The sequence below is a fragment of the Achroia grisella genome, unplaced genomic scaffold (genome assembly GCF_030625045.1).
Source record: "Achroia grisella isolate CSIRO2021 unplaced genomic scaffold, CSIRO_AGI_Agris_v1 utg295, whole genome shotgun sequence".
Lineage (NCBI taxonomy): Eukaryota > Metazoa > Arthropoda > Insecta > Lepidoptera > Pyralidae > Achroia > Achroia grisella.
This window is the reverse complement of record NW_026712783.1, coordinates 417,007-444,660: the sequence shown is the minus strand read 5'-3', so window position 1 is coordinate 444,660 and position 27,654 is coordinate 417,007. Positions and strand designations below refer to the sequence as shown.

Sequence of the window (27,654 nt, the reverse complement as noted above, 5' to 3'; positions counted from 1 at the left end):
AACGCCATCTTATCAAAAATGGCTGCCTTGTTGTTGGCGACTGTTGGGTGCTTGTTTGGAAACTAATGTTTATTTTCTTAATTTATTATGACTTTAACTAATTATAGTTACAAGACATCGTGAAATTAATCTTGATATATTGTTAATTGGTGAGAAAATTTATCTAAATATAGATTGGCTTTGTGTTCTAGTTATGAATGTAAGAGCAGTTCGAGGCTTGAGCAACGTGAGCTTTTTCAGTATAGTGTATACCTTTGTTTTGTAAATTAATTGTTGTTTATCACAGAATCAATATTCATCTATAAACACTGCAATAGTATGAAGTTAATTTTATGCAAGTCAGTTGTTTACATAAGTTTTGACCTTTCGTGGTGAATGAATAACAAAAGATTCCAACCCTATTTTTGACGGCTTTGATATGTATTTAGGTGTTTTGATGTGTTTCTGTTTATAGTTAACTTACTTATTATAATCACGTATTTTAGAATGTATGTGATTGAAATGTAGTCAGTTTTTAGTAGATCAGCAAGTATAGGTACTTAGTACGAAATACCGTTACTTACGCAGCAAACAGCGGATGTGTGCCTTGTTTTTTTTTTCTATTTTTTTAATATCGTAACTATCAGTCAACTGTTTTCCTCTTTTGCGTTTGTTACCTAAATACATTGTAATAAATAAACAGTTATTCGTTTTTAGTAATATTCACAAAACTCTAAGCTCAAGTTGTGTAAACATAGGCATTTTCTTTACTATTTCGGTCCAATTTACATATCTGTGCTTATCTGATGTGTCATAACCCTTTTTTTTACTAATAAGTACATAGTAAGTAAACAACCATATATATATACTATAGCTGTATATGTTAAACTTGAAAACTTTAAATTAAAACACTGCTCATGATTTAAATAAACAACCATTGGAAAGTTAACCTGTATGTTCTATACTCCAATGGTTATAATTTATGTTATAGTACATTCTTAATGCTAGAAAATGATAACTGTTGTTTTTGTTTTCATGTATATTTTATTGTTCTATATAAAGGTCACATAAGAGAAGTGAAATCTTATACAAAACTTCCATCCACTTCCATTCATCATATTAAAAAGATATTAAGAATAAATAATAAAAAAAATATATAAATGATAAATTCATATTCAGTTATTTATGATTATCTATCAAGATAGCATCTGTTTGCATGCACTGTCAATGCTGTGAATATTATTATAACATTGTAAATACCATACATAATGTTAGGCCTATATGGAATAAATGCTCAACTTAAATTCTTTACTATAATAATGTTTTTCAGGACAATTCACACAGTGCCATCTAGTCCGAAGCTAACAGCGCTTGAGTTATGGTTACTAGACAACTGATATTTTTTTTTTGTAAATACATACTTAATATATATAGAAAACACCCAGACTGATACAAACAATTATGCGCAAGAATACAAATGTTTGTACCATCTAAGGAATTGAATCCGCAACCATAGGATGTAAATGATAATTTGTGCCAAACTGCGAGAGTACCAAGGTAGTCATTACACACTCTACATAAAAGAAAATAATGTATGTTAATAAGTTCATGTTGTCATTGTTTCAGATTAATCCCCAGGGTGAGTAACCCAATAGTCGTCCCTTAGGAGAGCCTTTTGATACAAATGAATACAAATATAACCCACCACTAGACTTATAAGTAGTTAACATCAACAGTAGTATAGTCATGTCCAAGATGTGGCCCGCATCACAGTATTCTCACACAAACAACCCTCATAGTAATCAGAATGTTGCAAAGACAAATGAGCATCAGAATCAGCAAAACTTAAAAACCCTGGGGATGACATCGGCTATATCCATGGCAGGTTTGTACTATAAGCTTTTAAGTCTGACTAAGTTACTAGTACTAATACTAGTTGTTTAAAAAAATGTTTAAATAGTAAGCGTCATGAAATTGAAGTAAGTCAAATTCTACAGTTTTTAATGGAGGTAAAAAAATACCTATATGGTGCAATTGATTTAGGATATGAACCATCCTCTGACCATCTTATACCTTTTAACTTATAAACTATATAGTCTTAATAAAACAAAATTATTATATTTGGAATGGTTTTGATGATCTACTACTTTATATAATAAATATTTATTTGTATTTGTTTTATGTCATTTGAGAATAAGGCCTAATTTTCATAATTAATGTTAAAGGCCCAAAACCAATTGACATTGAAAAGACAAGTGAGCTAAAAGAGTCCCTGGCACCATATGGTGTGTTTGAATCCGAGATCGAGATGCACCACCGCATGGAAATCCTGGGACAACTGCACAGGCTTGTCAGACAGTGGATACGCGACGAATCACTGAGGAAGAATATGCCTCCCAGTGTGGCGGACACCGTCGGAGGAAATATATATACTTTCGGATCTTACAGACTTGGGGTAAGTTCTTTTAAATGTTACCTTTTCTATACATCTGATATCCCACAGCTTCATCTATGTATAATCAGTAGTAATTTTATCTACAAGACTTCATAAATTTTCCTAAGGATATATTTATAACTATAAAGATATAGTAAAGTTTTTATCTTAGTTATTTGATGAATAATTAGTTTCAAATAAAATTTTCATTCTATAAGTAGTCTATGAACTCAGTAAAGATACAATTGTCTCTCTACACCAACATAAATAAAATTTGATTCATTATTTACGCATAAGAGACAGAAATGAGGGAACCATATTCTTTTATTATCTCTCTCTCTCTGTCCAACCCATGTTCCCAGTTTATCTGGGTTCGGGTCTCCCAGTACATCTGCGCCAGAGAACTCTGTTCTGGGTTGTCTGTATAATAAGGTTGTCCTGGTCAATCTGCTTCTTAATATTGTTCTATAAAGTGGCTCGTAGCCTGACCATACCTCTGGTCGAGTTTGGTATCTTAGCATTTTTAACCACGTAATCGTCTTCGCGTCTTTGACCATACCAGCCTAAGCAACTTTCTCTAACTTTTTTCATGATAGAAGCTACTCTGAAAGAACCTCTAATGTACTCTTTGCTTACTTACTTACTTTACTTGCTACTACTTACTTTATCCAGGCGTGTCACACCACCGGCCATATTCTATTATTATTTTGTTATAAACTTTTAAAATAAAATATGGTCTGTGTAGATTGAGAAATTGCCTTACAATAAATCCACCATAACGAATTTGACGTCACTCGTTGGGCGTCACTCGTAGTAATATAATACAAGATTTAATTAATAAATTATTCAGATTCATTCTTTCAATTTAGGTCAAATTTGCATTTAAATGGTCGAGTTGAATTTAATGAATAGTCTAGTCCAGTTTCGCCGTAGCTCAACCTTATTTGCAATTTCTTTTTGCCACATTCATTAGCAATTTTATAATCCATTCTCTTTTGTGGAGAATTTCTTAGGTAATAAGTTTATTCTCGCCTTTATTATTCGCTCCTCAAGTTTTGGCATGTTTATGATGATTTCATTATTCATTTTAGAAACTAGGATATGTATTTTCTAGATAAACAATGAAATCATAATCTACAAACAATTTTATCGGTCTTATTACAAAAAATCTGTTAAAACTCGGACGAAACGTGGTCTAAATGGTCGTGGTTTAAACCATTCCTAAAGTTAATACTTGGAATAAGCCTAACATTATTACGAATCCAGATCTAACAGAGGACTACTTAGTACTACAGTTAAATCGTTCATTATGTATTACATACAGAAATCAGTCACTCATTACAGTTAGCGTACAATTACGTTCCGTTTTACCAGAAAACTGAAAAAATTTTGAATAATATTACTTCAAATAAAAATGTATAAACTAAAAATAAATTTATTTCTATTTGTCTATGTCTTCATTATAACTATTTCATTAATATATAATATTTGTTAATGTACTATTAGGCTGAAAATCAGTTTTAAATTACAAGTAGGAGTCCTATACGGAGAAAAGGAACGGCGGGATATTTTTATTGGATGAATTCCAATTGGTGACTATTTCAAAGTCAAATGAGTGAAAAAATAACAAATAACGTCTTTTATATATTTTTATTATCGTAAAATTTGCTTTAAATATATTTAGTTAATATATTTTTAATTTAGTTAAAATATTTTTCGAAAAACAACAACTTACAATACAATTTTTAAAATTGAGTTTGACTTTTTGCATTTAGACCACTGTTAAACTAGAGGCATCGCAGGTCTAACTTTAGACCATAGACGAATCACGATTTAGAGATAAACTTCATTTTGTAATAAGGAATACATTGGTGAATGGTTTATTACTAGTGCTAAACCAGGTTTATCTTTTTGTAATAAGGCCGTATGGGTCTAACTTTGAAGCAAATCACATATTTTTTTATTAATGCTGTTTATTAAAAGTTGGCAACAAAGGGAGTTGCTCGTAAAATTAAAATCGTTTTATAAACAAAAAAGTTATTATAATTATTGGAACGGCGACATGGGCAGACTTTATTATATACTACCTGTTACCTGCGATATCTTATACAAGTTTTATTTCACCCTTCCCTTATTATTTTAGGAAATAAAATAGCCTTGTAAAACCTTTACATAAAAAAACATACACCATTTCGAATTTGTAATATGATGATGGTATCTGAAGGGGGTCAGATGAGCTGAGTGTGCAGGACCACCTCAATATTTAAGACGCCTCTAACAATACCTTCAATTATCTTTCAGCAATAAGACTGCCGATTAGCCTCTTTATCGTACTCATTGTTGTATGTATACATGTAATACTGTTTAGGAATTGGTTTCCGTGGGAGTAATATAGAAACCAATACTCTATATAAAGAGTTTTCATTAATTAATTAATATTGTTCCAGGTACATCACAGAGGCGCCGACATAGACGCGCTCTGTGTGGCCCCTCGACACATTGACAGGACCGACTATTTCCAGTCGTTCTACGACCTACTCAAATTGCAACCACAGGTATTGAAATAAAAAAAAAACATTTATGTCCATCTGCAGCATATATACAACAATACATCATCATAAATAAACACAGGAATATGTTGAAAATAATACGTACATATGTATGTGTTATTTGTTCTATTCTAGTTGACAACAAACAAATATATGTATTAATAACTATTAAAGCCAAACAGTATCATAATTAAAAACAGGAATATTTTGCTTATAACATGCACATATACATTTATATTGCAATTATATTGTAATAATAAAACAAACAAAAAATATTTTGTCCACTAAACATGCAGTTTTAGTTCCGTTTTCCAATTAACTGCCAATCAATTTTTAAAATCGATTGAAAAGCTCGTTACTTTTTATTCGACTTTAAAAAGGTAAAAAGGAAATTAATTGTTAACTTGTATGCCTGCGGGCCAGTCATCGAACTCGTCATTGTTGATTTGTTAGGTATATATGATTAACGAACTGATTTCGTGGAACATTGATAAATTCATATTTATTACAATAATTCATAACTGTAATATATACAAACGACTGTTTATTATAAACTGAAAACTATGTTCAGGTTTTTCGTGATATAAAAAAGCAGATTAGGAATAAAAATAATCTTTATTTAAACGTACTTAAGTCATGAGTGATAGAATACAACAAATACTCATAGTATTCAAAAGTTAGTCCTTTATGTATATTAATATATGTGAAAACTTTGTACCCCTTTTTACGAAAATTATGCGGGTTTGGTATATTTTTTTATGAATATATATTACATAGATAGCACCCGCGTGCGCTAATGGTTTAAGATGGCAGGGCACCAGTGAAGGGTGATAAGATGTACATGAGGTTAGGTCAGTTAGCCCATCGTGACAAATTCACCAAGAATTTATCACGATGGTTTCCAGGGGGAACCGCGTGGAGGTCAACCTGACATGGTGCCTTGCTAGTAATGCGGTCATCAGTCCACATTACTAACAATCCCCTTCCCCAAGGTTTGGTATATTAGGAGTATGAAATTTTGCACACTAGTTTATATAGAGAAGGAGTGCAGTATAGCATATTTTTTTTTTTTTAATTTAGTAATATGTTTTTCTTTTCCATTCATCCCTGTTCGCAGTCATCTCGTTTACTTACCAAACCTTTACCATATCATCTTTCACACAGTCCATCCATCTCATTCGGCCTTCCTCTGCCTTTATAACCATCCATATTCATACATATGTAACACCTTCCTTGAAATATTATCTTCACAATAGAGATTTACTCTTTAACCTATCTATAACTCCGATACCGGCGCCACTTTCATACTAGTAAAGATAATAAGACAATAATTGAAATGTATCAAATAACATGACATGAAAGTAACAGTAGATCTGCTACTTTCATGTAAATATAATATAATTTGTAACGTACTACAATATAATTTTAAAATTAATAAAAATATTAAAAGAGTTCGCGGCAATCGGTCCCCAAAATCATTAGTTGATATAGCTGTTATTCTTATGTCAATCAATTAACAACCAATTTCCCATTCTCGTATCTTTGATTATTCTGGTATTAGGATCGTGAGTTTAGTGATTTTGTTTTTTTTTATAGGTTAAAGACCTACGTGCTGTAGAGGACGCGTTTGTGCCGGTAATAAAAATGAATTTTGACGGAATCGAGATTGATTTGCTGTTTGCGAGATTGGCACTCAAAGAAATTCCGGGTGAGTTTTGCTCATTTTTTTTTTATTACCTATAGAGCAGGGGTGGCCTACTTGATTAGACCCAAGATCTCCTGTTTACTATTAAAACCCTGTGCGATGTACCAAATACATTCTTATTGAAATCTTAAATGAAACAGCATAGTTCAGTACACAATTATGTAGTATTTTTTTATTTTATTAAGAGAGAAAACATAAATGTGAAAATTATTCTTAGTAACTAGATACTTATTTAGATAGATAGATAGATAATTGATTTATTGCCAACATAACACAAATAATACAATTTACAATACACAATACAATACAATTTACAAAACAAGGAATAAATAATAACATGGAAGTTGGCAATAGGAGCTGTCTCAGCTGTTGCTGATATAAGCACAACCTTAGTGAGGTGCACCTATACAGCGCTGGTTTTCAGGCAGCCCCCATTACTCATAAAAAAAAACTAAGATTTACCTTTATATTAGTGGTGAGTATTCCTTTTGAGCATCTTCCACTAGTTTAGCATAATCAGGTTTGAAGTTGGAAATTGCAAACCTTTTTTAAGATTACGTTGTGCAGTCTGGTCTACGTATTTATATTTTTTGCCTTGCCATGATCTACTGGACTAACAGTCGCGATAAACCTGTTAGCCACCCCTGCTGTAGAGGATCATGTCTGTCTGCTGTGTTTAGTTTAACTGTGGAGATTAGTCACTGAAACTAATTCTCATTTAGAACCTTCACTTTCGAGTTATGCCTCGGGTGTAGCAAGTTTAAGTTTAGGCAATAATGCCTGCATCGCATTTTATTGTGACATAAAGAAATCAAATTAGTGCTAAAAATATTTTATCTATTCACTCAGTTCTTTTTCTAAAAGCATAGCATTCTTTACATTTTTTCTATACAGTAAATATTCCTCTGGATATAGATGATATACATAGAAAACCCCCAGAACGATACAAATAATCAGTCTCATGAATACAAATGTTTGCACCATGCTAGGAATGGAATCCGCGACCATCGGATATATAGCGGTGTGCTAAACCGCTAGACCACCGAGGCCGTGTTACATACAGTAACGTATTACGAATAAACTAAGAAATATATTACAGATTCCTTCGACCTCCGCGATGACATGCTTCTGAAGAACTTAGACCAGAAGTGTGTGAGGTCTCTTAATGGTTGCCGAGTCACCGATGAGATACTGCGTCTGGTGCCCAATATTGATAACTTCAGGCTCACGCTCAGAGCTATCAAGTTGTGGGCGAAACGTTAGTACTTTTTTAATTTATATTGTAAATACAATTTACTACGTGATGTTATGCTTAGCATACGTCTACTGTATTTTCACATATAGTAGGATAACGAACTCATCCATAAAAAAAAACTGGTTTATTAAAAAATATTGTTTTTAATCATCAATGTAGTCTTTAACTGCTCTCATTTCTTGAATGCTAAAGTGCAGAACATTGGTTAGCCGAAGAAATGGGCGTATTTACACATGTATGTGTAGTATAGTAGTGCCCTCTCAATGTACACAAATCCCCAGCTTTCCTACTTTATATGAGTACACAGTGCAAAAACTTTGGTTGTAAGTCAGTGCGAACCATTCGACTCTTATCGGTAATGTGCGGGTCTTCTGCATAAATTAAACCGGCTTACACGTGAAAATCATACTGATTATGATCCACAGGGCATGGCATCTATTCAAACACGTTGGGCTACCTGGGAGGAGTATCCTGGGCGATGCTGGTGGCCCGTACCTGCCAGCTGTACCCGAACGCATTGCCCGCGACACTCGTGCACAAGTTCTTCCTCGTCTTCAGCCAGTGGAAGTGGCCGCAGCCGGTTTTACTGAAACAGCCGGATTCAGTTAACTTGGGCTTTCCTGTATGGGATCCGAGGGTATGCCACATTTGCTATTGTATTATTAATGTACATATTTATTTCTAGGAACTATACCTACTATGAATAAAATAGGAGATGGAACTTCTTAGAATTCCAGGAAAGTATCATCGGGGTCCAACCTATCGCAGGAAACGAGAGGCATGTCCTGAAACTTGTGACACATAGTGTATGTTAGGGGCCCATTCTGAATATTAATTTCTAATTAAACTATAAATTATTAAAATATTTCGTAACTGTCTTTATTCTAAATAAAGAAAGTTACTGGAATGAAATAAAATAATTTAATAGTAAAATCTAAATCTCTTATATTCATAACTTTATGAGGTTTCATATATATTATCGTGATATTTTTTGTCCAAGACTCAGAATATGACCACCGAGGCCGGCAAATAATATACATATATACTTCCGATTGTCGCGGATTCGATTGGATCCTCACACGGTACAAACACTCACAACACATCTATGTGTTTTCTATCTGAATTATGTATGTTTTTCCAAAAAACAATATCTAAGTATTTGTATTAGTTGTCTAGTACCCACAACGCAAGCTCTGCTTACCTTGGTACTTGATGACATTGTGTGAATTGTCCAGGGGTATTATGATTATTGTTACTTTCCAGGTGAACCTGGCAGATCGTTTCCATTTGATGCCGATAATCACTCCAGCGTACCCACAGCAGAACTCAACATTCAATGTGTCGGCTTCTACACGGACTGTCATAATGGAGGAGTTTAGACTTGGTAAATTCAATGTGCTGTGCTTTAAGCAAATATATGAATTATTATTATTGATCATACTAGGGTAAAACAACAGCTACAATTTTTACACTTTGAAGGATGTTGTATCGAAGCAAGGTAAAATACTTAGTTTAGATTTTGTAATAGGCCGTCAGCTAGATTAACGTTTTTTTCTTATACTACGATGTTGGCAAAAAAGCATAGTGGCCATATGATGGTAAACGATTACCGTAGCCAATGGACGCCTGAAACAGACAGGGATGTTACGTGCCCGTTGCCGGCTCTTAATAAATCTAAGGGTATAGTTGTATTTGAGATGTGAAATGTACCAGCAATGTACTTGTAATTCCTTTGTATTCTATTTTATTCTTCTATTGTATTCCTAAAGCCAATACAAGTGCGGGCGCACCTGATCGTAAGTGATTACCGTCGCCCGTTTGTCAGATTTTACTAGATTATGCCAGATTTCCCCAACCTTTTTTATGCAATGCCCCACCTTAATCTTTCTAAAATTCTTATACGTTTATTCTTATGTTTTATGCTGTGATATCGAGTTACCGACCTTTTAGAAACTTTAATATACATATTCTGGAAAAACCCCATGCTGTAATCAAAATAAAAATTGTGTTTTCAATTAATGTACAGGTTTAGCAATAACAGATGAGATAATGTTGAGCAAGTGCGGCTGGGAGCGGTTGTTCGAGGCACCCAACTTTTTCTCGCGGTATCGCCACTTCATCGTGCTGCTGGCCTCGTCGGCCAGCTCGGACGACCAGCTGCAGTGGTGCGGCCTCATAGAGAGCAAGATCAGACATCTTATTAGTGAGTGATGTAACATTTTATTATATAGCAACTGTGCCCGCGACTTCGCCCGCATGGAATAGTGACTTTGAATAGAATTTTTAATTTTTCACGCTGATTGTATTACAAATTACACACATACTTATAGATATTTTAAAAAGCTATTTGCAGTGTTTCAAATTTCCTACAAACTTTGATCGTCACATTTGTGTATATTTAAACAACAGCCCACAAAATAAGTTTCTAGTTTCTAGCTTGAAAAACAGCGATACCTCCTACATCGACACCTTTCATCTCTCCTTTCAACCTATTGCATTTTTTCGCATTAAAAAGTAGCCTTTGTGTTTCTTATGTCTTTCTCAGGGTGTAGACTATTTGTGTACCAAATTTAATTTAAATTGGTTCAGTAGTTCTGACGTGAAAGCATAGTATTAGTAAAGATTCTATGTTTGTAGCCTGCTTGTATATTTGTTGAGGCTATATATTGACCATAATTTCACATAAAATAAACAAGGTCTTACACACACCTTCATACACGTACACTCATCACACACCTTCCTCCTTTTACACTTATCTATTCACTTTGTTGACAATTCACTCATAAGTACACCATAATGAAAGAGGACACAGACTTCTGAATCAGCTATTTTCTATGTGAAATATAAAAAAATATTATTATTAAATACTATTACAACATGTATATGTATACATGCTACCAATTCAATTGAATGTATGCTGATGTCAACAATATTTGCTAAATAAATGTGTATGACGTAGACACCCTGGAGCGAAACCAGCACATCACGATCGCGCACGTAAACCCCGAGTGCTACAGCTCTGTGCCGCTCCACACCAACGGAGGACAACCCCTAGCGCTGCCGCCCGGTGCCGCTCAACCTCCGCCTGCGGAAAATACAGCAGAAACCAATAACGACAATGTTAGTAACCGATATTATGTTTACTTCAGTTGTGACTTGTTTGCCAACATCCTATATATAAAATTTTCGTGTCACAATATTAGTTACCATACTCCTCCGAAACGGCTTGACCGAATTTTAGGAAATTTTTTTATATGCATATTCAGTAAGTTTGAGATTCAACTACTATTTTTCATACACCTAAGTAATAAGAGTTGTCCATCCTTAAATAATTTTTTTATTGTTTCGAAATAATTGTACATTTTTATTTTATTATGATATATAGCATTGAAAAATACATACAACCCTAAATGTTTACCCTTCTAGCATCAACCCTTTTTGTTTAATAGCGATTTTACTTTATATGGCAAAACAACGTTTGCGGGGCTAGTTGTAGTATAAAAAAATTGATTTTATGCAATACTTTTCAGTTATAATAAAATTGAGGTTTAGTCCTGAGGGATATATTGTTTTCTTTAGGATGGTAAGGAGCTCGTTTCACCCATGGTATTACCGGCTTCGATAGGCATGATTGCCACCGTAGTTGTATAAAAAAAATAAGATTCTATTTTAACTAAAATTAAAAGCTGTTAACAAAAATATGTTATAAAATAATTAAATATAAAAATAGCTGTTAATGTTGTAGGATGGAGATTAGACGCAGAAATTACAGAATAACAGGCATGATGTTTTAGTCACAAGTGTAAACTGTAACTTGTAAACTAACTTATGATGTTGAGTTTAAAACATTTTTCTTATTATTATAGGGTGAAGTAGTACCAAACCACTGTTCCATGTGGTTCATTGGACTGGTATTCGAGAAGACCAACGTGAATGTGGATCTCACATACGACATATCTTCATTCACAAAAGTGGTACACTTCCAGGCTGAACACAACAGTATGTTACGGGAAGGAATGACCATAGAGGCGAGTTTTTTTTTACCTTTGTCTATAATTGAAATATTTGTTTAGAAATAAAGTAACATCTCCCGTAACATAAATATATTACTAGATAAGTTATTTTATTTAAATAATGGTATTTGTGAGAAAAATATTTTTTTCAGTATTTATTATTATTAGTTAGGCTGAGTAAGAGACTGTCAATGAGTAACTAGTATGGAGGCGGAATACTGTAATACGTGTTTTCGACTTACGTAGCACAGGTTTTGTTCTGTTTATTATATAAAAAACACCTATTAAATACATTTTTTATTCACTAAGACAATTTCATATTATGATTTTTTTATATTTTAATTCCAAATTTAAAGCTTTGTATTACGATACTTCTAAGGAGTATATGTATATGATAGATATATAATATACTGTCATATCAGCCGTCGTGATCCAGTTAGCAATGACCATATAGTGACATAGGTGGCTTGGTGTTTGTTCCAGGCGCGGCATGTGCGCCGCAAGGAGCTCCACCAGTACCTGTCACCGTCGCTGCTGCGTCGCGAGAGAACCACCTCGGGCACCAAGCGCCGCCTGGCCGACCCTCAGCACCAGCCCAACCACACGCAACCGCCAACGCACAAGAAAACCAAACGGCTATCCGAGAGCAGTGTGAGTACACTGTCTTTATAACAATTTCGATTTTTTTAATTTTTTATGGAACAAAAAACTTTTGTACAACAAGCGACTTTAATGCCATTCTTTCACAGCTAATGAATAACATGTGCTTCTTTTCTTAGATAATAAATATCTATCTATCTGTCTAATAATCTATCTTTATCTAAAATTTAATGTAATTTTAGTTAATATTTAACAGACAGACAGCCGCATTTTTACATTTATAATAATAGTATAGATTTATGTGATAATTTCCTCATTCGTATCGTAGTCAACAAATTTGGTAGTTTAAATAAATTAATAAACAAAAATTACATTTACTAAATAAAATAACTTATGCTACTTATCATTACAGACGGATGACGTCAGCATTATCTCATACAACGAAGACTCGAACTCGTCTAATATGTACGAGGTTAATCTGCAGAACGGCACAAGCACGAACCACGAGGAGCGTAATAAGCCCGCAGAGAAGACCGAGCACAGTCCCTCCACTTCGAACACGCAAACCAACAGTATTGTATGCACGTAGCAGTACGAACAGTGGCGACAGAGGTTCATATACGGAACTGCCAACGTTAAAATGAACAGAGTGAAACGTATATAGTGATAAGTGACAGAAACTTGTGATGTTAGTGTTAAGTGATAGATATCGGACAGTTTTGGTACAATTTGTATTGTTTATGGTGATGCCTGGACCGGACTATGATTCCAATAAGGTGAGTGGTTTACATTGGCACATTATGGTTAAGGTAGCCGTCATACAGTTTCGCATCGCATTCTTCAAACAACAACCCGTGAATATGAATAATAATAATACGCCACAAAGTAAAAACCAGCAAAAAGCTTCAATTTACACATCGCCATCTAGACTCTAGTTAAGCTAGCTAAAGTTTGCGTTATGGGAACCAGATAATTGATACAAATACATAGATGTTTTTGTAACTACATACAAAATTATACACAGAAAACACCCAGACAGATATAAACAATCGTACTCATGAATATAAATAATTGTGTCTTGCGAGGAATCGAACTAGCGACCAATAGAAATTAGGCGGTGTGCCAAACCGCTTGAGCACCGAGGCCGTCGAATGCGTATCCAAATCATACGTGTGATCTATGATTTACTACGTGTAAACGATTTACGTCCTTTCACGCATGTATAAGGTTTCGTGCGCACGCTCGCACGGCACAAACATTTGTATTCATGAGTATGATTGTTTCTATCAGTCAGGGTGTTTTCTGTGTATAATATATATTAATTTAGGAAAAAATATATATTTGTATCAGTTATCTAACGTCTATAACACAAGCTTTAGTTAACTAAATTTGGGACTGTATGAATTGTCTTGAGATTATTATTATTGGGAAAGTTGCCCTTTTATCAACAGGCTTACATTCTGTTTGATGTCTATCACTGCATGCAGTTGGAAGAGTTTCCATATAAAGAGTACTAAAACCTGTTGCGTATGATACTTACTATGAGGAACTGTAGGCGTCTACCATAATTGAAACATATTACAGTTTCATTTTCAAATAGTACTTTGTAAAAAATCGTAATCAATCCATAAAATTATGAAGCACTTTTGAACACCATATGCACTTGACATTTAATAGTAAGGTAGGTACAACAGATGTCAAATGTGATTCACCGAAATAGAAAATGTCCATACATCTAAGTGCCTATTGTAAAAGTGAAAATGAAACAGCAATAATAAAGCCTTATGAAGATAATGTTATTCATCATTGAAAGTTTCCCAGGAACTAATCCCCATATTCATAAAAATACAATCAACAAATATAATTTAACTCCTCAAATTTTTGTTTAATTCTTTTTTTCAAATGAAGGTAACTAGATGGAAAGGTCTAAACCAGTGTCTTCCTACGTGGGACCCACTCCCCAAAGGGGGTCAATTAGGAAATGGACATGATACGAGTTTAACCCTTTCGCTCCGGCCTATTTAAATGCAATACTTGTTGCCAAATTTAATGAAAAAAGCAATATATGTTTTATAAATTTAGTTTTACAAAGTTACTAACTTTGTTTAGTTAAGAATTGCCTACTGATTCCCCTAATACATGTCATCAGACTTTTAGAAAGGCTAAAGGGGCATGACAAAGAAAAGGTGAAACACTGGTCTAAACAGTTCTACAACTACATATTCATGAGATGTAAGACGTTTTTATGAATATGGGGTTAGTAAATCAATTGAAAGACTTCAAAAAAAGTTAAACATGTGGACAGTATCTCAATGAATTATAATTATCCTATAACGAGAAGATCAACATCTCTCAAAATATTACATATAGTAATTGGACAATAGGACAAACATACATAAAAATACTACATACATTTATATACTATAATTGATATAGTTTACACATATTTTACAGCTATCGCTAAATTAATCTGAGACAAATGAAGATAATTCAGTTTAATATAAATGTTGTTATTCTAGATATAAAATTAGAACAAAACTATTTTTATTATTCATTTAAATTTAATTATATTTATATATATCTTTACGCAGTATAACACCATGTCATAAAACAAATTAGTACAATTTAAAGTGCTTAATTATTATATAATTATGTTTATCATAATAGTGTTATTAATTTGGTATTCTCTTTAGATGTCGCGCGGCGGAAGCGACACCTGCCGGCGTAAGTTTTCACTAGTTAGTTAATCTAATGCATTCTCATAGGGAAATCTTTAAAAGCTAGATATAGTAAAATGTAATGGATTGGTTATTATAACTTTTGTATTAACAATTGAAGAGTAGTAGAAGAGTATTAACGCCGAAGTGTCAAAACTAGGCTTCCGAGCTATATCCAAACTATTCGACGCCTGATGATGCCTTGTTCAGAGGCGAAACACGTGTGTCGCAATATGGGTGTAGACTCAATAATGGTCTGTATTTGATCGCCTTTAGGGAGGGTCGTAATGGTAGTCAAATTTCAGAATTAAACAATATTATATAAATGCATTATGTAGTGAAATGGACTTCCGCTAAATAACACCTATTTCGATTAAATATATAACAAAAACTACTAATTACGGAGAACCATAGTTACATATATATATGTGGACTCGTTCAAGAGCCACGATCACGACAATATAATGGTCGTAATAATCCTTTGATTATTAAGTGTAAATAATAAGCAAGAGAATCTAAAAATAATTGTATTTAACTATTTGTATTAATAAAAAAATTGGTATAATATATATATTTACATTCTGATACTAATTCTAATACTAACATTTATTCGTGTAGCGATTAATCGCTTAATTCTTTATATGTACGTGTGTTTATTTGCAGGTTCGTTCGACGGGCGAGCACGCCGTCATGTAAGTTGGTTATATCTAATTCTAGATTTGTTCTGTGTACCTACGAACAAGTCCTTTGATGGTCATTAAACTATAGACAATTGTAAATAGGTCTAACAGGACTTGTTGTAAGCGCACAGTTCCCTCCGAGAAGCTTCAAAACATGTGAAGTTTACAACTGCTTTTGAAGCCGTATTTAATGTACGCTCTGCCGCTTCCTCTACAATCTCTCGCTGTACTAATCGAAGTAATTAAAGAAATATAATATATGTATATCCAGTGAATTGTCCAGAGATATATATATTAAAGTAATATGTACTAATTATTATTATACATATATAATATACTTTGTTTATGGTGAACATTATTGGCTTCAATTTTATATATAAGTTGCAATCTTCATTATGTCTTGACTTCTGTGGGATGTTAGTTATATTTTTGGATGGTTATCTTTTAGGAGCATACAGTTTGGCTGACAAATTGCTCGTTGGCATTGATTAAGTAAATTATATAATATAACGATCAAATGTCAATTTAGACAACTTATTACAGTGTCATATGTAACACAGAACTATTTCTGGTTTAGTTACAGCATGCAGTTGCTGAGAATTTTTATTATATATGAAAAATATTAAAATCTACATTTTTGTCTAATGTGTGGATCATTTAACTGTTACAACTCACTCTGCAAAGGTATTTTTATTACGAATTTTGAGCAGCAATAGCTAGTGATTCAATAGGAATGGTTATATGTATGATAAATGCGTGTTGTTGTATATAACAAACCGAGAAATTCAAAGATTTGTAATGCATCTGTGCGAAGCCGGGACGGGTCGCCAGTTAATGATACAAATCATCATTCCGTCAATGTAAAATCATGTCTACATCAAAAAAAATAATCTATGAATGGTATATATGAATATATATATTTAATATCATAAAATATAAGAAAATTTATTGGAGTATTAAAATGGTTTGTGTTGTATATGGCACACAGAACTTGACTAGAAAACGCAAGCGCTTCAAAGTCTATGAAAATTGATCACCTACATACAGGACATAATTCGAAAGAAAAATAACATACAAAAATTATCACTTATTTTTTTACGTGTTCTCAACTGAAGTAGCTTGCCAAACTGGACGGTAGGGATAGTGATAAAAAATATGACTTGCATAACATTAGTCGTACATGTGTAAGAATAAATAATTTTTACCTTGACATAATGTAATAATATTTTGTACAAATTGGCCGGAGCTGTAAAAGTAAAGTGTGTACTGTGTACTGTGTACTATATAATGGGTACTCGGTACTACAGTATGCCTGTGAGTATTTTTATTTGGTTTTCTGCGCTAAATATGTGGTCTTATTTTTTCATTCCACATTTTTTTCCTGCAAAGTTTCTATTTTACTTTGCGACCTGTCAGACTTTATTTTCTAATTTTGTCTGCAATATGTCAAGAAAGAGTTATATAACTGCAGTACTTACAATAACTAGGCAACTACAATCCCTAAGTAAATAAAATAATTCCGAAGCAATGATAAGATATTTAAGACGTTACAAATGCCGCAACTACAATACAGTACTGAATAAAAAAATAAATTGTTATTCAGTACTAAGAAAATAGTACAACACATACTATTTGCAATAGCTGTATATTTGACGTAGTAAAAGAGCTAACTTATATTTATGGAATTGAAGTACGCTTGCGTAATCTAAATCAATTTCTATTGAACAAAACCAATATAAATAAGCAATTTGTAGCCACTGTTATGCTAATTTGATGTTCGAGTTCGAGTGAGCTGGCGCAATTTTAAAACACATTTAGACATGTCATAAAAGATATTAAAGATGATGATGAAAATATTCATAAACATTTTATAACTATCATCCCTTTAGAGATTTCGAAGCTTTCTGTAATATATTCGATTGACATTCTGTTATTTTGTGATTTTTTCCTAATTTCTCTAAATGTTTTTAGGGGAAACCTTAAGACACAATGAGACAGTTTTCGCCTCGTTACGATTATAATATATGTCTAAGTGTGTTTTCAAAAAGCATTAGCTCATGTCGTGGCTTTACTTACTGACAATCGCAAGAATAACTACTTAAATACAACTAGTTAATAACAATATAGAGATCTGTTATAAAATAGGACAGTTAATTACATTTGGATCACAACTTTATTGATCTAAATAACAACTTTTGGTACGTAATAAGTTTATACATAAAATTTATATAAACTTACGTAGCTTGGTAAAGTACAGGGTTAGTCATAAATGATAGACCAAGTTGAAAACAAGATAGTATTCTCATGAAATTGAAGATTTTAATCATTAAAGTGAAAATTTAAATATAAATTTTATACTTTTGAAACAAACTTGATCACATAAAATTGTGTAAGTTTTCTTTTTTTTTTTTTGGCTGTTCGGAAGTCAGCTTCATGAATACTAACACTGGCTTTCATCTTAGTATATTATTTAGGATTAATCCTGCATATTATATACGTAGACATATACCTCTTTTGTACGAGCCTCCTAAATTATATAAAAAAAATCTCGGCTCTAACAACATGTAGTAGAACACAAATTTCTACTGATGGTAGACTACTACCAGGCCAGATAAACCATATGGTTTGGCACAAGATTTTATTTTGAAGTTTCTTTGTTGCAATGGTTTCTTATCCTTAATTTCCGTAGTTCTTGTTCTCTATCACACCAAGAACAATTGGAAAATGTTACTTTATGATTTAGCACAGTAATCTTGTTATATAGTAATTTGTAAAAAAAAATCTATCCGGACTTGGTAGAAGTACTGTCCACAAAAGCAGTATCACCTACTATGTCCAAATGTATTTTGAAACCATTCAAAAATCCGTTGAACTATGCACACAAAATTTCATCCAAATCGGTCCAACCGTTTAGGAGGTAGGATACACGTGCAGAAGTATTATATGTCTATATTAAGATATTTTATTTTATTACACTTAATCGGTCTTTGTGATCTCATTCTTAAATTATTAATTGTACGATGACAAGTACTGTCTAGTTACAGGGTACTTCTTACTAATTTTCAACATTAAACAGTCTTTTCTTGCGATTGTGTACACAGTACAAAGTGGAAGAAATATCCTTATTATTTTATGCGTGGTAAAAATTATATTTTATGCGGCTATAACGTAGCCTCTAGAATAAATTAGTAAAACTATAAAATATAAATAAAAAAAATGTATTTGTATCGTAGGTATTGTATTTGATGTTTTATATACTTTTTTTCTGTATTACTTCCAATGCCGGTAGTAGGTAATAATGCGCCATTTTTAATTTCTAAAATTAAAATTTTAATAATTTAGCTCAGCGAAAGTGTTAATATATTAGTAATAATGATATTTTTGATCCCACTAGGTTTCTCTCAAAAGTTTTTTTTACTAGAGGCCATTTTCCTGCTCTTTGTAATCTTGCACTCAGGCGACATATTCCCTACGAACTGCGAAGTCTTGAGGATATTCTAACGAGGGATGACTTCATAAAAAGTTAATATAAATTTTGACTATTGGTGAAAGAAAAAAGTGTCAACATGGTTATGCTCCTCTAATTGTCTCGCAACAAACACAGAATGGCCTGACAGGATACATTGTTAACTGGGACAATAATCACTAAAACGGTCTAAAAATATCCTCTTTATCGAATTACTTGTTATTAAGTAATAAATAAAAATATCGAAAATGTACCAGTCGAGTGTCTTGCCAGTTCTTCTGATTTAAAGCAGCCGAACTAAACAGTAGGGTTACGATAGTGATCAGAAATAAGACTTAAGGTTCTATGTGAATAAATGAGTTTGAGTGTAAATAGTTTGCATTGCTAATTCTCTTCTTTCTCGAATGTGACTGAGAGTGAAAAGTGAAAAAAGAAACTGCTTGAGATACAAACCCACGCAGTTGCTTTTTGCATCGGTTACGATGGTTTTGTGTAATATAACAATTATGCAGCGATAAATAGCTAAAATTTCTATTTATCACGATCGAGATCAAACGGTTATCTACTAGCTGTTTACTGGCATCGACTCGCGCACTGATATTTTTGTGGAATTTCCACGTAATAAAAATGATCTGTAGAACAAATTGAAAATTTCTAACCTTTCTTCCCTTACTTAGCATTCTGACAAGATTTTCAAATTCTTGACTTTGTGTGCCTGCCATGATATAGGAAAATTTATTGATAAAATCGAGAATGATGTCAGGTTTTGTAAAACAAAATATTAATACTGTCCCCATTTTATCAAAACTTCACGTCTAAAGGCTGTTTAAATGTATTTGCATGCAATGTTACAGTCATCAAAGAATAGCTTTATACAAATATGAAACAATATAAAGGTACAAACCTATTGAAATATTTTCGTCTCTTTCTAGCAAAATTCTCAAGTTAAAAAGTGATAAAACATGGCGTGTTTTTGGTACTGATTTTATAAATAGAATGTTAAATTTACTTGCACAGGTATGTGGATGGTATTTTTAATATAAACAGGATTGCAAGATATTTTCTTCTACTTTCCAAAAACAGGATGTTTGATATAATTTTATGAAAGAATAATACTTCGTACTTTCATACCTGTTATTATAAAGAAATGATTCCACCTAGTTTTATAAGACTCAAATGTAGTAGTATAGACCTTTTGTCTTGTAAGTTGTATATATATCAATAGCCAATTGATTACATATTGAAATATATTGAAAAATAATTATAAAACTGAACAAAAAAAGTGAAATAAATGTATATATACAAAAGAATATAGTTTTTTTATTGTGTACTGATACCTAAACATACCTCGTTATATGAATATGGATAAGTCGTACTTTTTGTGTTATAATTAATTTAATTCCTTGATTTTTGCCCTTTTTCTGCTTTTTAACAGCAACCCTTGACGGGAATAAATAATTACATTATGGTTTGTTGTTGTTTAAAATAATTTAAACTGAGACATTAACATGAAAATGTGGTGTTAAATTATATACCACAATGATGGCAAACAAGAATACGGCCCATCTGATGGTAAACAGTTACCATAGCCTATAGATACCCTGAACTTATTTTCACCTAATATATAAATCAGAAAATAAAACAATTTTAAAAATAAATACACTTTATTTATTCCAAATATTTGACTAAATTGTAATTTGGTGACACCTGGTGGCTGTAGCTACAAGTGGCAAATCTCAGGCATGAGTTTTAGCAACAGCAGCAGGAACCTAATTTACCTTCAATAAGTTGATATATTTACATGTCAAATGCATCCATGGTAATCCCATAACAGAAAACACCATTAATTAATTAATTTTTTCCGATGCAATATTTTATTGCATTAACATTCCATCAGTCTGCTTGATTACTCAATTTGCTGCTGGCATTTGATAACATTCAGAATCGTAATAGAAATAGAATCGCTTGCCACTTTTAGACGTCTATAGACTATCATACCTCACCATGATACTCAGCAAGTGCCTGAAAAGGGATGACAACTAGATTATTTCACAATTCTTAAAAATTTAATTGTCCACTATCATTAGACTGAACAATTTAAAATAAGAAAGATGTTAAATAATTATTACCAACAGGCGGTAATAATAATAAATTAATATAAAATTGATAATTTGTTAAAAAAATTAAATAAACTATCAATTTATATTTTTTTCAATTTTGTTTGACAAACTATATTAACTATATAATTTAAAAATAGTTGTCACACTTCATTTTAACTATGAAATAGTTACTACAAAATAAATCAGTCATAGTTATCATAATCTGTGAAAAAATATAGGAGCTGTCTCGGAACAACACGACTGTAAGTAGAAACTCACAATCGGTAAGTTATAATAATAATCTCAGGCCAATTACACGGCGCTCTCTAGTCGAGTCTCTCGAGTTAGTCTGCTTAGGTTGACTAAGCAGAGCATGTGTTATGGTTACTACAATTAATATAAATACATAGATTTTTTGTAAATACATACATAATATACATAGCAAACACCCAGACCGATATATAAAATCATACTCATGAATACAAATGTTAAGGCAGTGCGAGGAATCGAACCCGCGACCATCGTAAATAAGATGGTGCTCAATGGCTAGACCACCGCGGCTGTCAATGTCAAAATTGATGCAGAGACTACCATGTTCTGCGAGTATTTACGCAGTAAATTTTGGTGAGATATGTGTACAAAGGCATATCGCCTTAATTAATTTAATGTATTTGACATACTTTTAAGGTTATTTATATTATTAACCGAGTCTTAACACGAATAATTTTATGGCAAATAAAGGTATTTACCGCACCCGACGTTTCGACTAGGTTGCACTAGCCGTGGTCACGAGGACTGTTGGAGTAACGTCGATGTCAATTCAATGTAAATAGGTGACAGCAGTTAATAATATAAATAATGTATATTAAACACAAAAGTTTAAAAATAACTATACTTATAAGATGACACTAAGGCCAAGGTGTTTCCACACTTACATATTGTATTTCAACTGTATCGTCCTTAGCTGCTTGCAGCTCCAATATCTCATTCTGAATGGACACACTCAACTCCTGAATCGGCACGGGTTCTGTGTGCCAGAACACTTCCTTGTGTCTGCTTGTTCTATTTCTTCGCTTGTGTGTTTTTAGATGCACCTGAAATGTTACACAGAAACAGCTAAGACTATAGACTATCTGATGGTCATGGTTAATGGTAACCGTCGCCTACAATTAACATGAACATCTCAAATATATTATGCATATAATGAATTTAAAGTTAATAATAATCATCATCATTTTTTTCTTAATAAACTATTACAATTGCTTCTTATAATAAAATTTAAAAGTATTAAATGAGACAATAGGTCTATAACTCGGAGAGAGCAGTGAGTCCACCCTCTCTGGTATTCTGTTATAGCCTTCATCAGTAAATTAATACAATAAAAATCGTCGACGACAACAGGTTTGTGTGTAAAGTTACCTCTGTAACCGCTGCACCAATTTTTCATACTATAATGATGGCAAACAAGCATACGATTTATTTGATGGTAAACGGTTACCGTACTATATGACCGCCTGAAACACTAGGAATGACACGTGCTCGTTAATGACCCTAAAATGAAATGAGAATTTGGGATAAATCGGAGAAATTACATACCTTCTTTATATGCGTGTTGACCATAGATCGGAGATGAAATAGCGCCGGGCACAGCGGGCAGCGGCGCGTGGGCACAGTGTGGGCGCACACTTTGTGCTGATTACGGCGGTTCACGGATACGAACCCGCGACCGCACACCTGCAAACGGCCAATAGAGAAAAAAAGCATCGTTAGTAAAGCCTATGTTGAACATGTTTTAGCATTGAATGGCAAACCAACAGATGGTAAAGAGTATCAGTGACCATCCTCTATATATATGACCAGCACTACAGACATTATATCATGTGACACTAGCAATACCACTCATGCATAGCCATATGTATGTTTATATATTATGCGGAATAAATATAATAATAAAGCTATAAGAATAGAAAAAGATATGCCTGCTAACCAATAATTTCACTGCTTAATCGCACTCTACAACCAAAACACTGATCGATCCTCCATCCAATTCAAATGGAGATAGAAATTACGACTGCCTCAGCCGAGGTTCGAACCCCTAGCGGTGCCCTCAGACTAAAGTCGTACCCGTCAGGCGGGAGTCGACCTTCAACTGTTCATACGTCCTTCCGCGATTGAAGTGCCTTGCAGCCCAGCTGCGGCTTTACATTAGAATAGTTCGAAGACAAAAACTTACAAAGCAAGGTGCTTGGCGTTTGAAATAGGTGAGACTTGAGGTACCTACGCAGATGATTTGTTACACTATATCTCTGGTAAAACAACTTACATCACATTTGAAAGGTCTTTCATTGGTATGCAGTCTATTATGCCACATCAGGGCCCGTTCCCCTAAGAAGTTACGGCCGCAAGTTTCACATGTAAATTTGGTATCAGCTGTTTTGTGAACGTCCTCTGTCTTTACTGGCTTTCGACCTTCATTGGATATCCTTTTATCATTATGTTTACGCCTGGAAAGTAATTTAACAGAATAGAAAATATTTAAAGTGTCTTGGTACTCTATCAAGACTGAGCCTGAAATGCCTTAAGTTCAAATCTGACTGACACCAAAAATTGTAAATTGCAAAACATGTAAAGTCGTGCCAATATATATAATCTTCAGGACTGACAACATGTGAGGTTACAAGGGTCATCACGTGATGGCGAAAGCATCACGGATATCATTGTAGACCTTAACCATCAGATGGGCCGGTAGTAAAAATTAACTCTCGCCCCGCGTTAGCCGCGTCAACCGAGGGCCAATGCCCTCCGTTGACGCGGCTAACGCGGGGCGAGCGAGCGCGGGGCGGCTAACCGAGGGCATCAGCCATTGCTGATGCCCTCGGTTGAGCCGGTATTTAGGTATTAGGTATTTAAAAGTATAGTACCAGGCGGTGCGGTACAAAATAACCAAGTATCAAACAACAACATTAAAAACAAGAAAAAGGGATAAATTATCAAAAAAAGAAAACATTTATTTGAAACCCTAAATATTGGCACTACTTCTTAAATTTAAGTTAAAACGGTAAACAGCAATAACAGTGTAATACTAACTTTAAATCCCGTATTTTCATGTACATCTCATGTTTCTTTATATGCATATTTAAACCCGTTTCCCCTTTGTACATACGGCCACAATAATAACAAGGGTACTTTTTATTGTGTTTCTTATCACAGTGCTCCTTCAAAGCATCCTCATCCTGGAGTATGTCCCCGCACATTTTACAAACATTAGCGCCATTAACTTGCCCTGTATTCTTCATTTCCTCGTGCCATTTCAAATGTGATATAATTGTATCACGCTTTTTGAACACAATGTTGCATATCTCACATTGGTGCATGTTTGTATGGGTTTTTAAATGGTGAACAAATTCTTCCTCATCTTCCATTAGAGCTTGGCATATCTATAAAAAAAATCATACTAATGTTATAAATGTATGACTGTCTTCTCCATTTCTTACTTTTTTATAAACAAACGTTAAAATGGATTGTAAAGAATTTTGACCTGAAGATACAGGATAAGAACTATCACCAGGGTGGATATAGAATACTTTTTATATCAATAAATCTCATACCCAAATCCTATGAAATCTAGTTGGAAAATTAAATTATTCAACCCATTTAAGATCACCATCATCATCATCAGTCCACTGCAGTCCACTGCTGAACATAGGCCTCAGGTGGCCAGCAATTGGTGTTATAATGGTATAACATATGATTTGCACAGATAAAATATTTTTTACAATGCTTAGGTAAGCGCGCTACATCCTAGATCTTGCCATCATTTACCATCAGATAAGGTAAGAACAAGCGCAAACCCATTATTAATTAAAAAAAAACATACCTTACAAACAAACAAACTAATATTATGTTCGGTTTTCATATGTTCTTTTAATTTTGCTATAAATCTGTATTTTATAGGGCATTGACTACATTTTTTATATGTCATGGGCTCTCTTTTTCTTCTCTTCTTCTTTTCTTCAGTATAACATATATCTGTGTTCTTTTTACATTTGTTAGGTCTGATCAAGACCAAAGATCCATCTTCTTGAGCCATGTAACATGTCTGTCGACCATTTTCACTCATTATAATTACAATTTCGTCATCATCAGAGCCTTTATTTTTCTCATTCTCTTCTTCAATTTCTTCTTTCTCACAATCACTTTCTTTCTCATGTTTTTCTATTTTAATATTTGTATCAATATATTTATTAACATCTTTTCTATTTGGACTATTACAATACTTCTGTGTAATGATATTGTCTATGCTATAGTCAAATATGGGGGTTTGTGATGTTAATATAGGTAATGAGATGCAAATACTGTCAAGTTTCTCGGCTGTCTCTTCTTTCGGTATATATATTGATATTAAATTGTTTTCCAATTCATTCACATAGAGATGTAAGGTCTCATGATTGTGCTTAGCCAATAAATAGAATCTGTAGGCAGTTGATGCGGCATCGAAACATTTCAGACACACATTGTATTGATCGGAATCTGTAAACTAAAAACAGTGTTGATTAAATTTTTATTGACTTAATAAAGAAATTATTTTACAATAATCTTGGAATAGTTTAGTAATAAAATAGAAGTGCATTACATTCTATAGGAGTATAAACAATAGATAAATAATAACTTATTATATATAATTTTATTGTTTACTATAATTATTTGATATTATGCTCAATAATCAGTATTATATATTTATACTAAACATTAGTAGAAGGCAACTGTCATATCATCAGGAAGCCAGACTAAAATATATGTATACATATATATACAATTATATAAATAATACAATCCTGATGCAATACTGACCTTAATGTTACAGACCTCTTCAAGGACATCAGCTATACAGTACTCCTTATCTTCCTTACAGATTTTTGTAAAAATATTCTCACTCTGAGCATTTAAGTGTGTGAGACAGATACAACATAAGCTCTCTGCTAAAGTACCATTCACTAAATGTTTCACAACTAATTTTAAGTCCATTGTTGCCGATGTACTTATACAATTCTGATAAATAAAATTTATTGTTACTTGTTTACTATTTTGTCTATATTAATGTTACAAAGAGGAAAAGCTTGTGAGTTTGGATGCTCAGATAAACTCTGGCACTACTGATCTGATTTTGAAAATTCTCTTAATGTGTATTTATCGAGGAAATGTGTAGGCTATATAACATCACTCTACAAACAAAATAAGCAAGGTTGTTGCACAGGTTAGTTAGTAGATTTATAAACTTGTAATAAATTAAAAGACAAAATTATAATTTCACAATAGAATGTTTTATGCAACATGATATTTATCACTATGTCACCATTCAATTCCACTAACTACTATCAAAGAACTGGTAAGAAGCTCGACTGGACTATACCAGTACATTTCATTAATTTTAACCCGGCAGGGTAATGCTGAAGCCTTTTTTCTTATTTTTATTATCATGTTTAATAGCTGAATGTACACTTGAAGTATTAATAATTGCTTAGGATTAAATTTTCTCTTAACTGTAAATCCATGTTCCAGTGGGATGATAATTGGCTATTATAAGTATGAAGATGTTGAGCATTATTGGACTTAATGCTAGTGATCAACCCTGTCAGATAGATGTTAACGCAGTATCCCTTTGAAAGGGGAGAGGGATTACTAGTAATGGGCATTATTGGGCTTAATGCTAGTAATAAACCCTATCAGGTAAATCTTAATGCAGTAACCAGTGTAAACTATTGTGGTAAATTACTGGTGAATACCACAATATGACAACTGACCTTACTACATCCTCCTTATATCATCCTTCACTTGATACCTACATAGCCAGTGTATACTGTTAGTGGACCATTCCATATTCATACACCATTATACCCTTCATCATCATCATCATCATCTCAGCCCGGAAGACGACCACTGCTGAACAAGGGCCTCCCCCAAATATCTCCACGACGATCGATTCTGCGCTGTTCGCATCCAACGCCTTCCAGCGATTTTAACCAGATCGTCTGTATCAATTATACCCTTACCTTTTCAAATTAAAAGCACCTCAACAAATCAGCATCATGGCTGCTTCAAGCACTCTGTGAGCGAGTTTAAAGTATGATGATAATTCTGTTTGGATGATGACAGAATT

The 27,654-nt window shown here is 33.2% G+C and overlaps 2 protein-coding genes across 6 annotated transcripts; one reads left to right on the top strand and one right to left on the bottom strand.

The window, feature by feature from the left end:
• The first annotated feature begins 28 nt into the window (after window positions 1-28).
• On the top strand, window positions 29-19,684 carry LOC131843321 (poly(A) polymerase type 3). Of its 5 annotated transcripts, XR_009357548.1 has the most exons (16): window positions 29-149; window positions 1,606-1,864; window positions 2,205-2,434; window positions 4,861-4,968; window positions 6,559-6,670; window positions 7,767-7,925; window positions 8,348-8,559; window positions 9,186-9,306; window positions 9,949-10,125; window positions 10,882-11,042; window positions 11,789-11,950; window positions 12,419-12,586; window positions 12,948-13,311; window positions 15,229-15,259; window positions 15,916-15,944; window positions 19,327-19,684. XR_009357548.1 is itself a non-coding variant. In XM_059191947.1 (13 exons), the coding sequence occupies exons 2-13, from the start codon at window positions 1,726-1,728 to the stop codon at window positions 13,122-13,124; spliced, it is 1,926 nt and encodes a 641-aa protein (XP_059047930.1). In that variant the 5' UTR covers window positions 29-149; window positions 1,606-1,725; the 3' UTR covers window positions 13,125-13,540. The 5 variants fall into 5 exon arrangements, 1 of the variants encoding a protein (XP_059047930.1); XR_009357549.1 differs by lacking the exon at window positions 15,229-15,259; XR_009357547.1 differs by lacking the exon at window positions 19,327-19,684 and having other exon boundaries at window positions 15,916-16,219.
• Window positions 19,685-22,405: 2,721 nt separating this feature from the next.
• Window positions 22,406-26,542, bottom strand: LOC131843336 (histone-lysine N-methyltransferase PRDM9-like). Its single transcript, XM_059191963.1, has 6 exons — window positions 26,349-26,542; window positions 25,375-26,034; window positions 24,585-24,934; window positions 23,821-24,001; window positions 23,094-23,231; window positions 22,406-22,591 (listed from the first exon to the last, which is right to left on the bottom strand). Exons 1-6 carry the CDS (start codon window positions 26,520-26,522, stop codon window positions 22,406-22,408), a joined length of 1,689 nt encoding a protein of 562 aa, XP_059047946.1. The 5' UTR covers window positions 26,523-26,542.
• Window positions 26,543-27,654: the final 1,112 nt, after the last annotated feature.

What these genes read in the sequence shown, in the direction of transcription:
- LOC131843321 (XM_059191947.1), top strand. Translation starts at nt 1,726, where the DNA reads ATGTCCAAGATGTGGCCCGCATCACAGTATTCTCACACAAACAACCCT. An exon ending in TACTCAAATTGCAACCACAG is followed by an intron (nt 4,969 to 6,558) that starts GTATTGAAATAA and finishes TTTTTTTTATAG; the next exon opens with GTTAAAGACCTACGTGCTGT. An exon ending in GGCACTCAAAGAAATTCCGG is followed by an intron (nt 6,671 to 7,766) that starts GTGAGTTTTGCT and finishes AATATATTACAG; the next exon opens with ATTCCTTCGACCTCCGCGAT.
- LOC131843336 (XM_059191963.1), bottom strand. Translation starts at nt 26,522, where the DNA reads ATGGACTTAAAATTAGTTGTGAAACATTTAGTGAATGGTACTTTAGCA. An exon ending in TTAGTTTGTTTGTTTGTAAG is followed by an intron (nt 24,935 to 25,374) that starts GTATGTTTTTTT and finishes TTTTTTTTATAG; the next exon opens with ATATGCCAAGCTCTAATGGA. An exon ending in AAAGACCTTTCAAATGTGAT is followed by an intron (nt 23,232 to 23,820) that starts GTAAGTTGTTTT and finishes GGCCGTTTGCAG; the next exon opens with GTGTGCGGTCGCGGGTTCGT.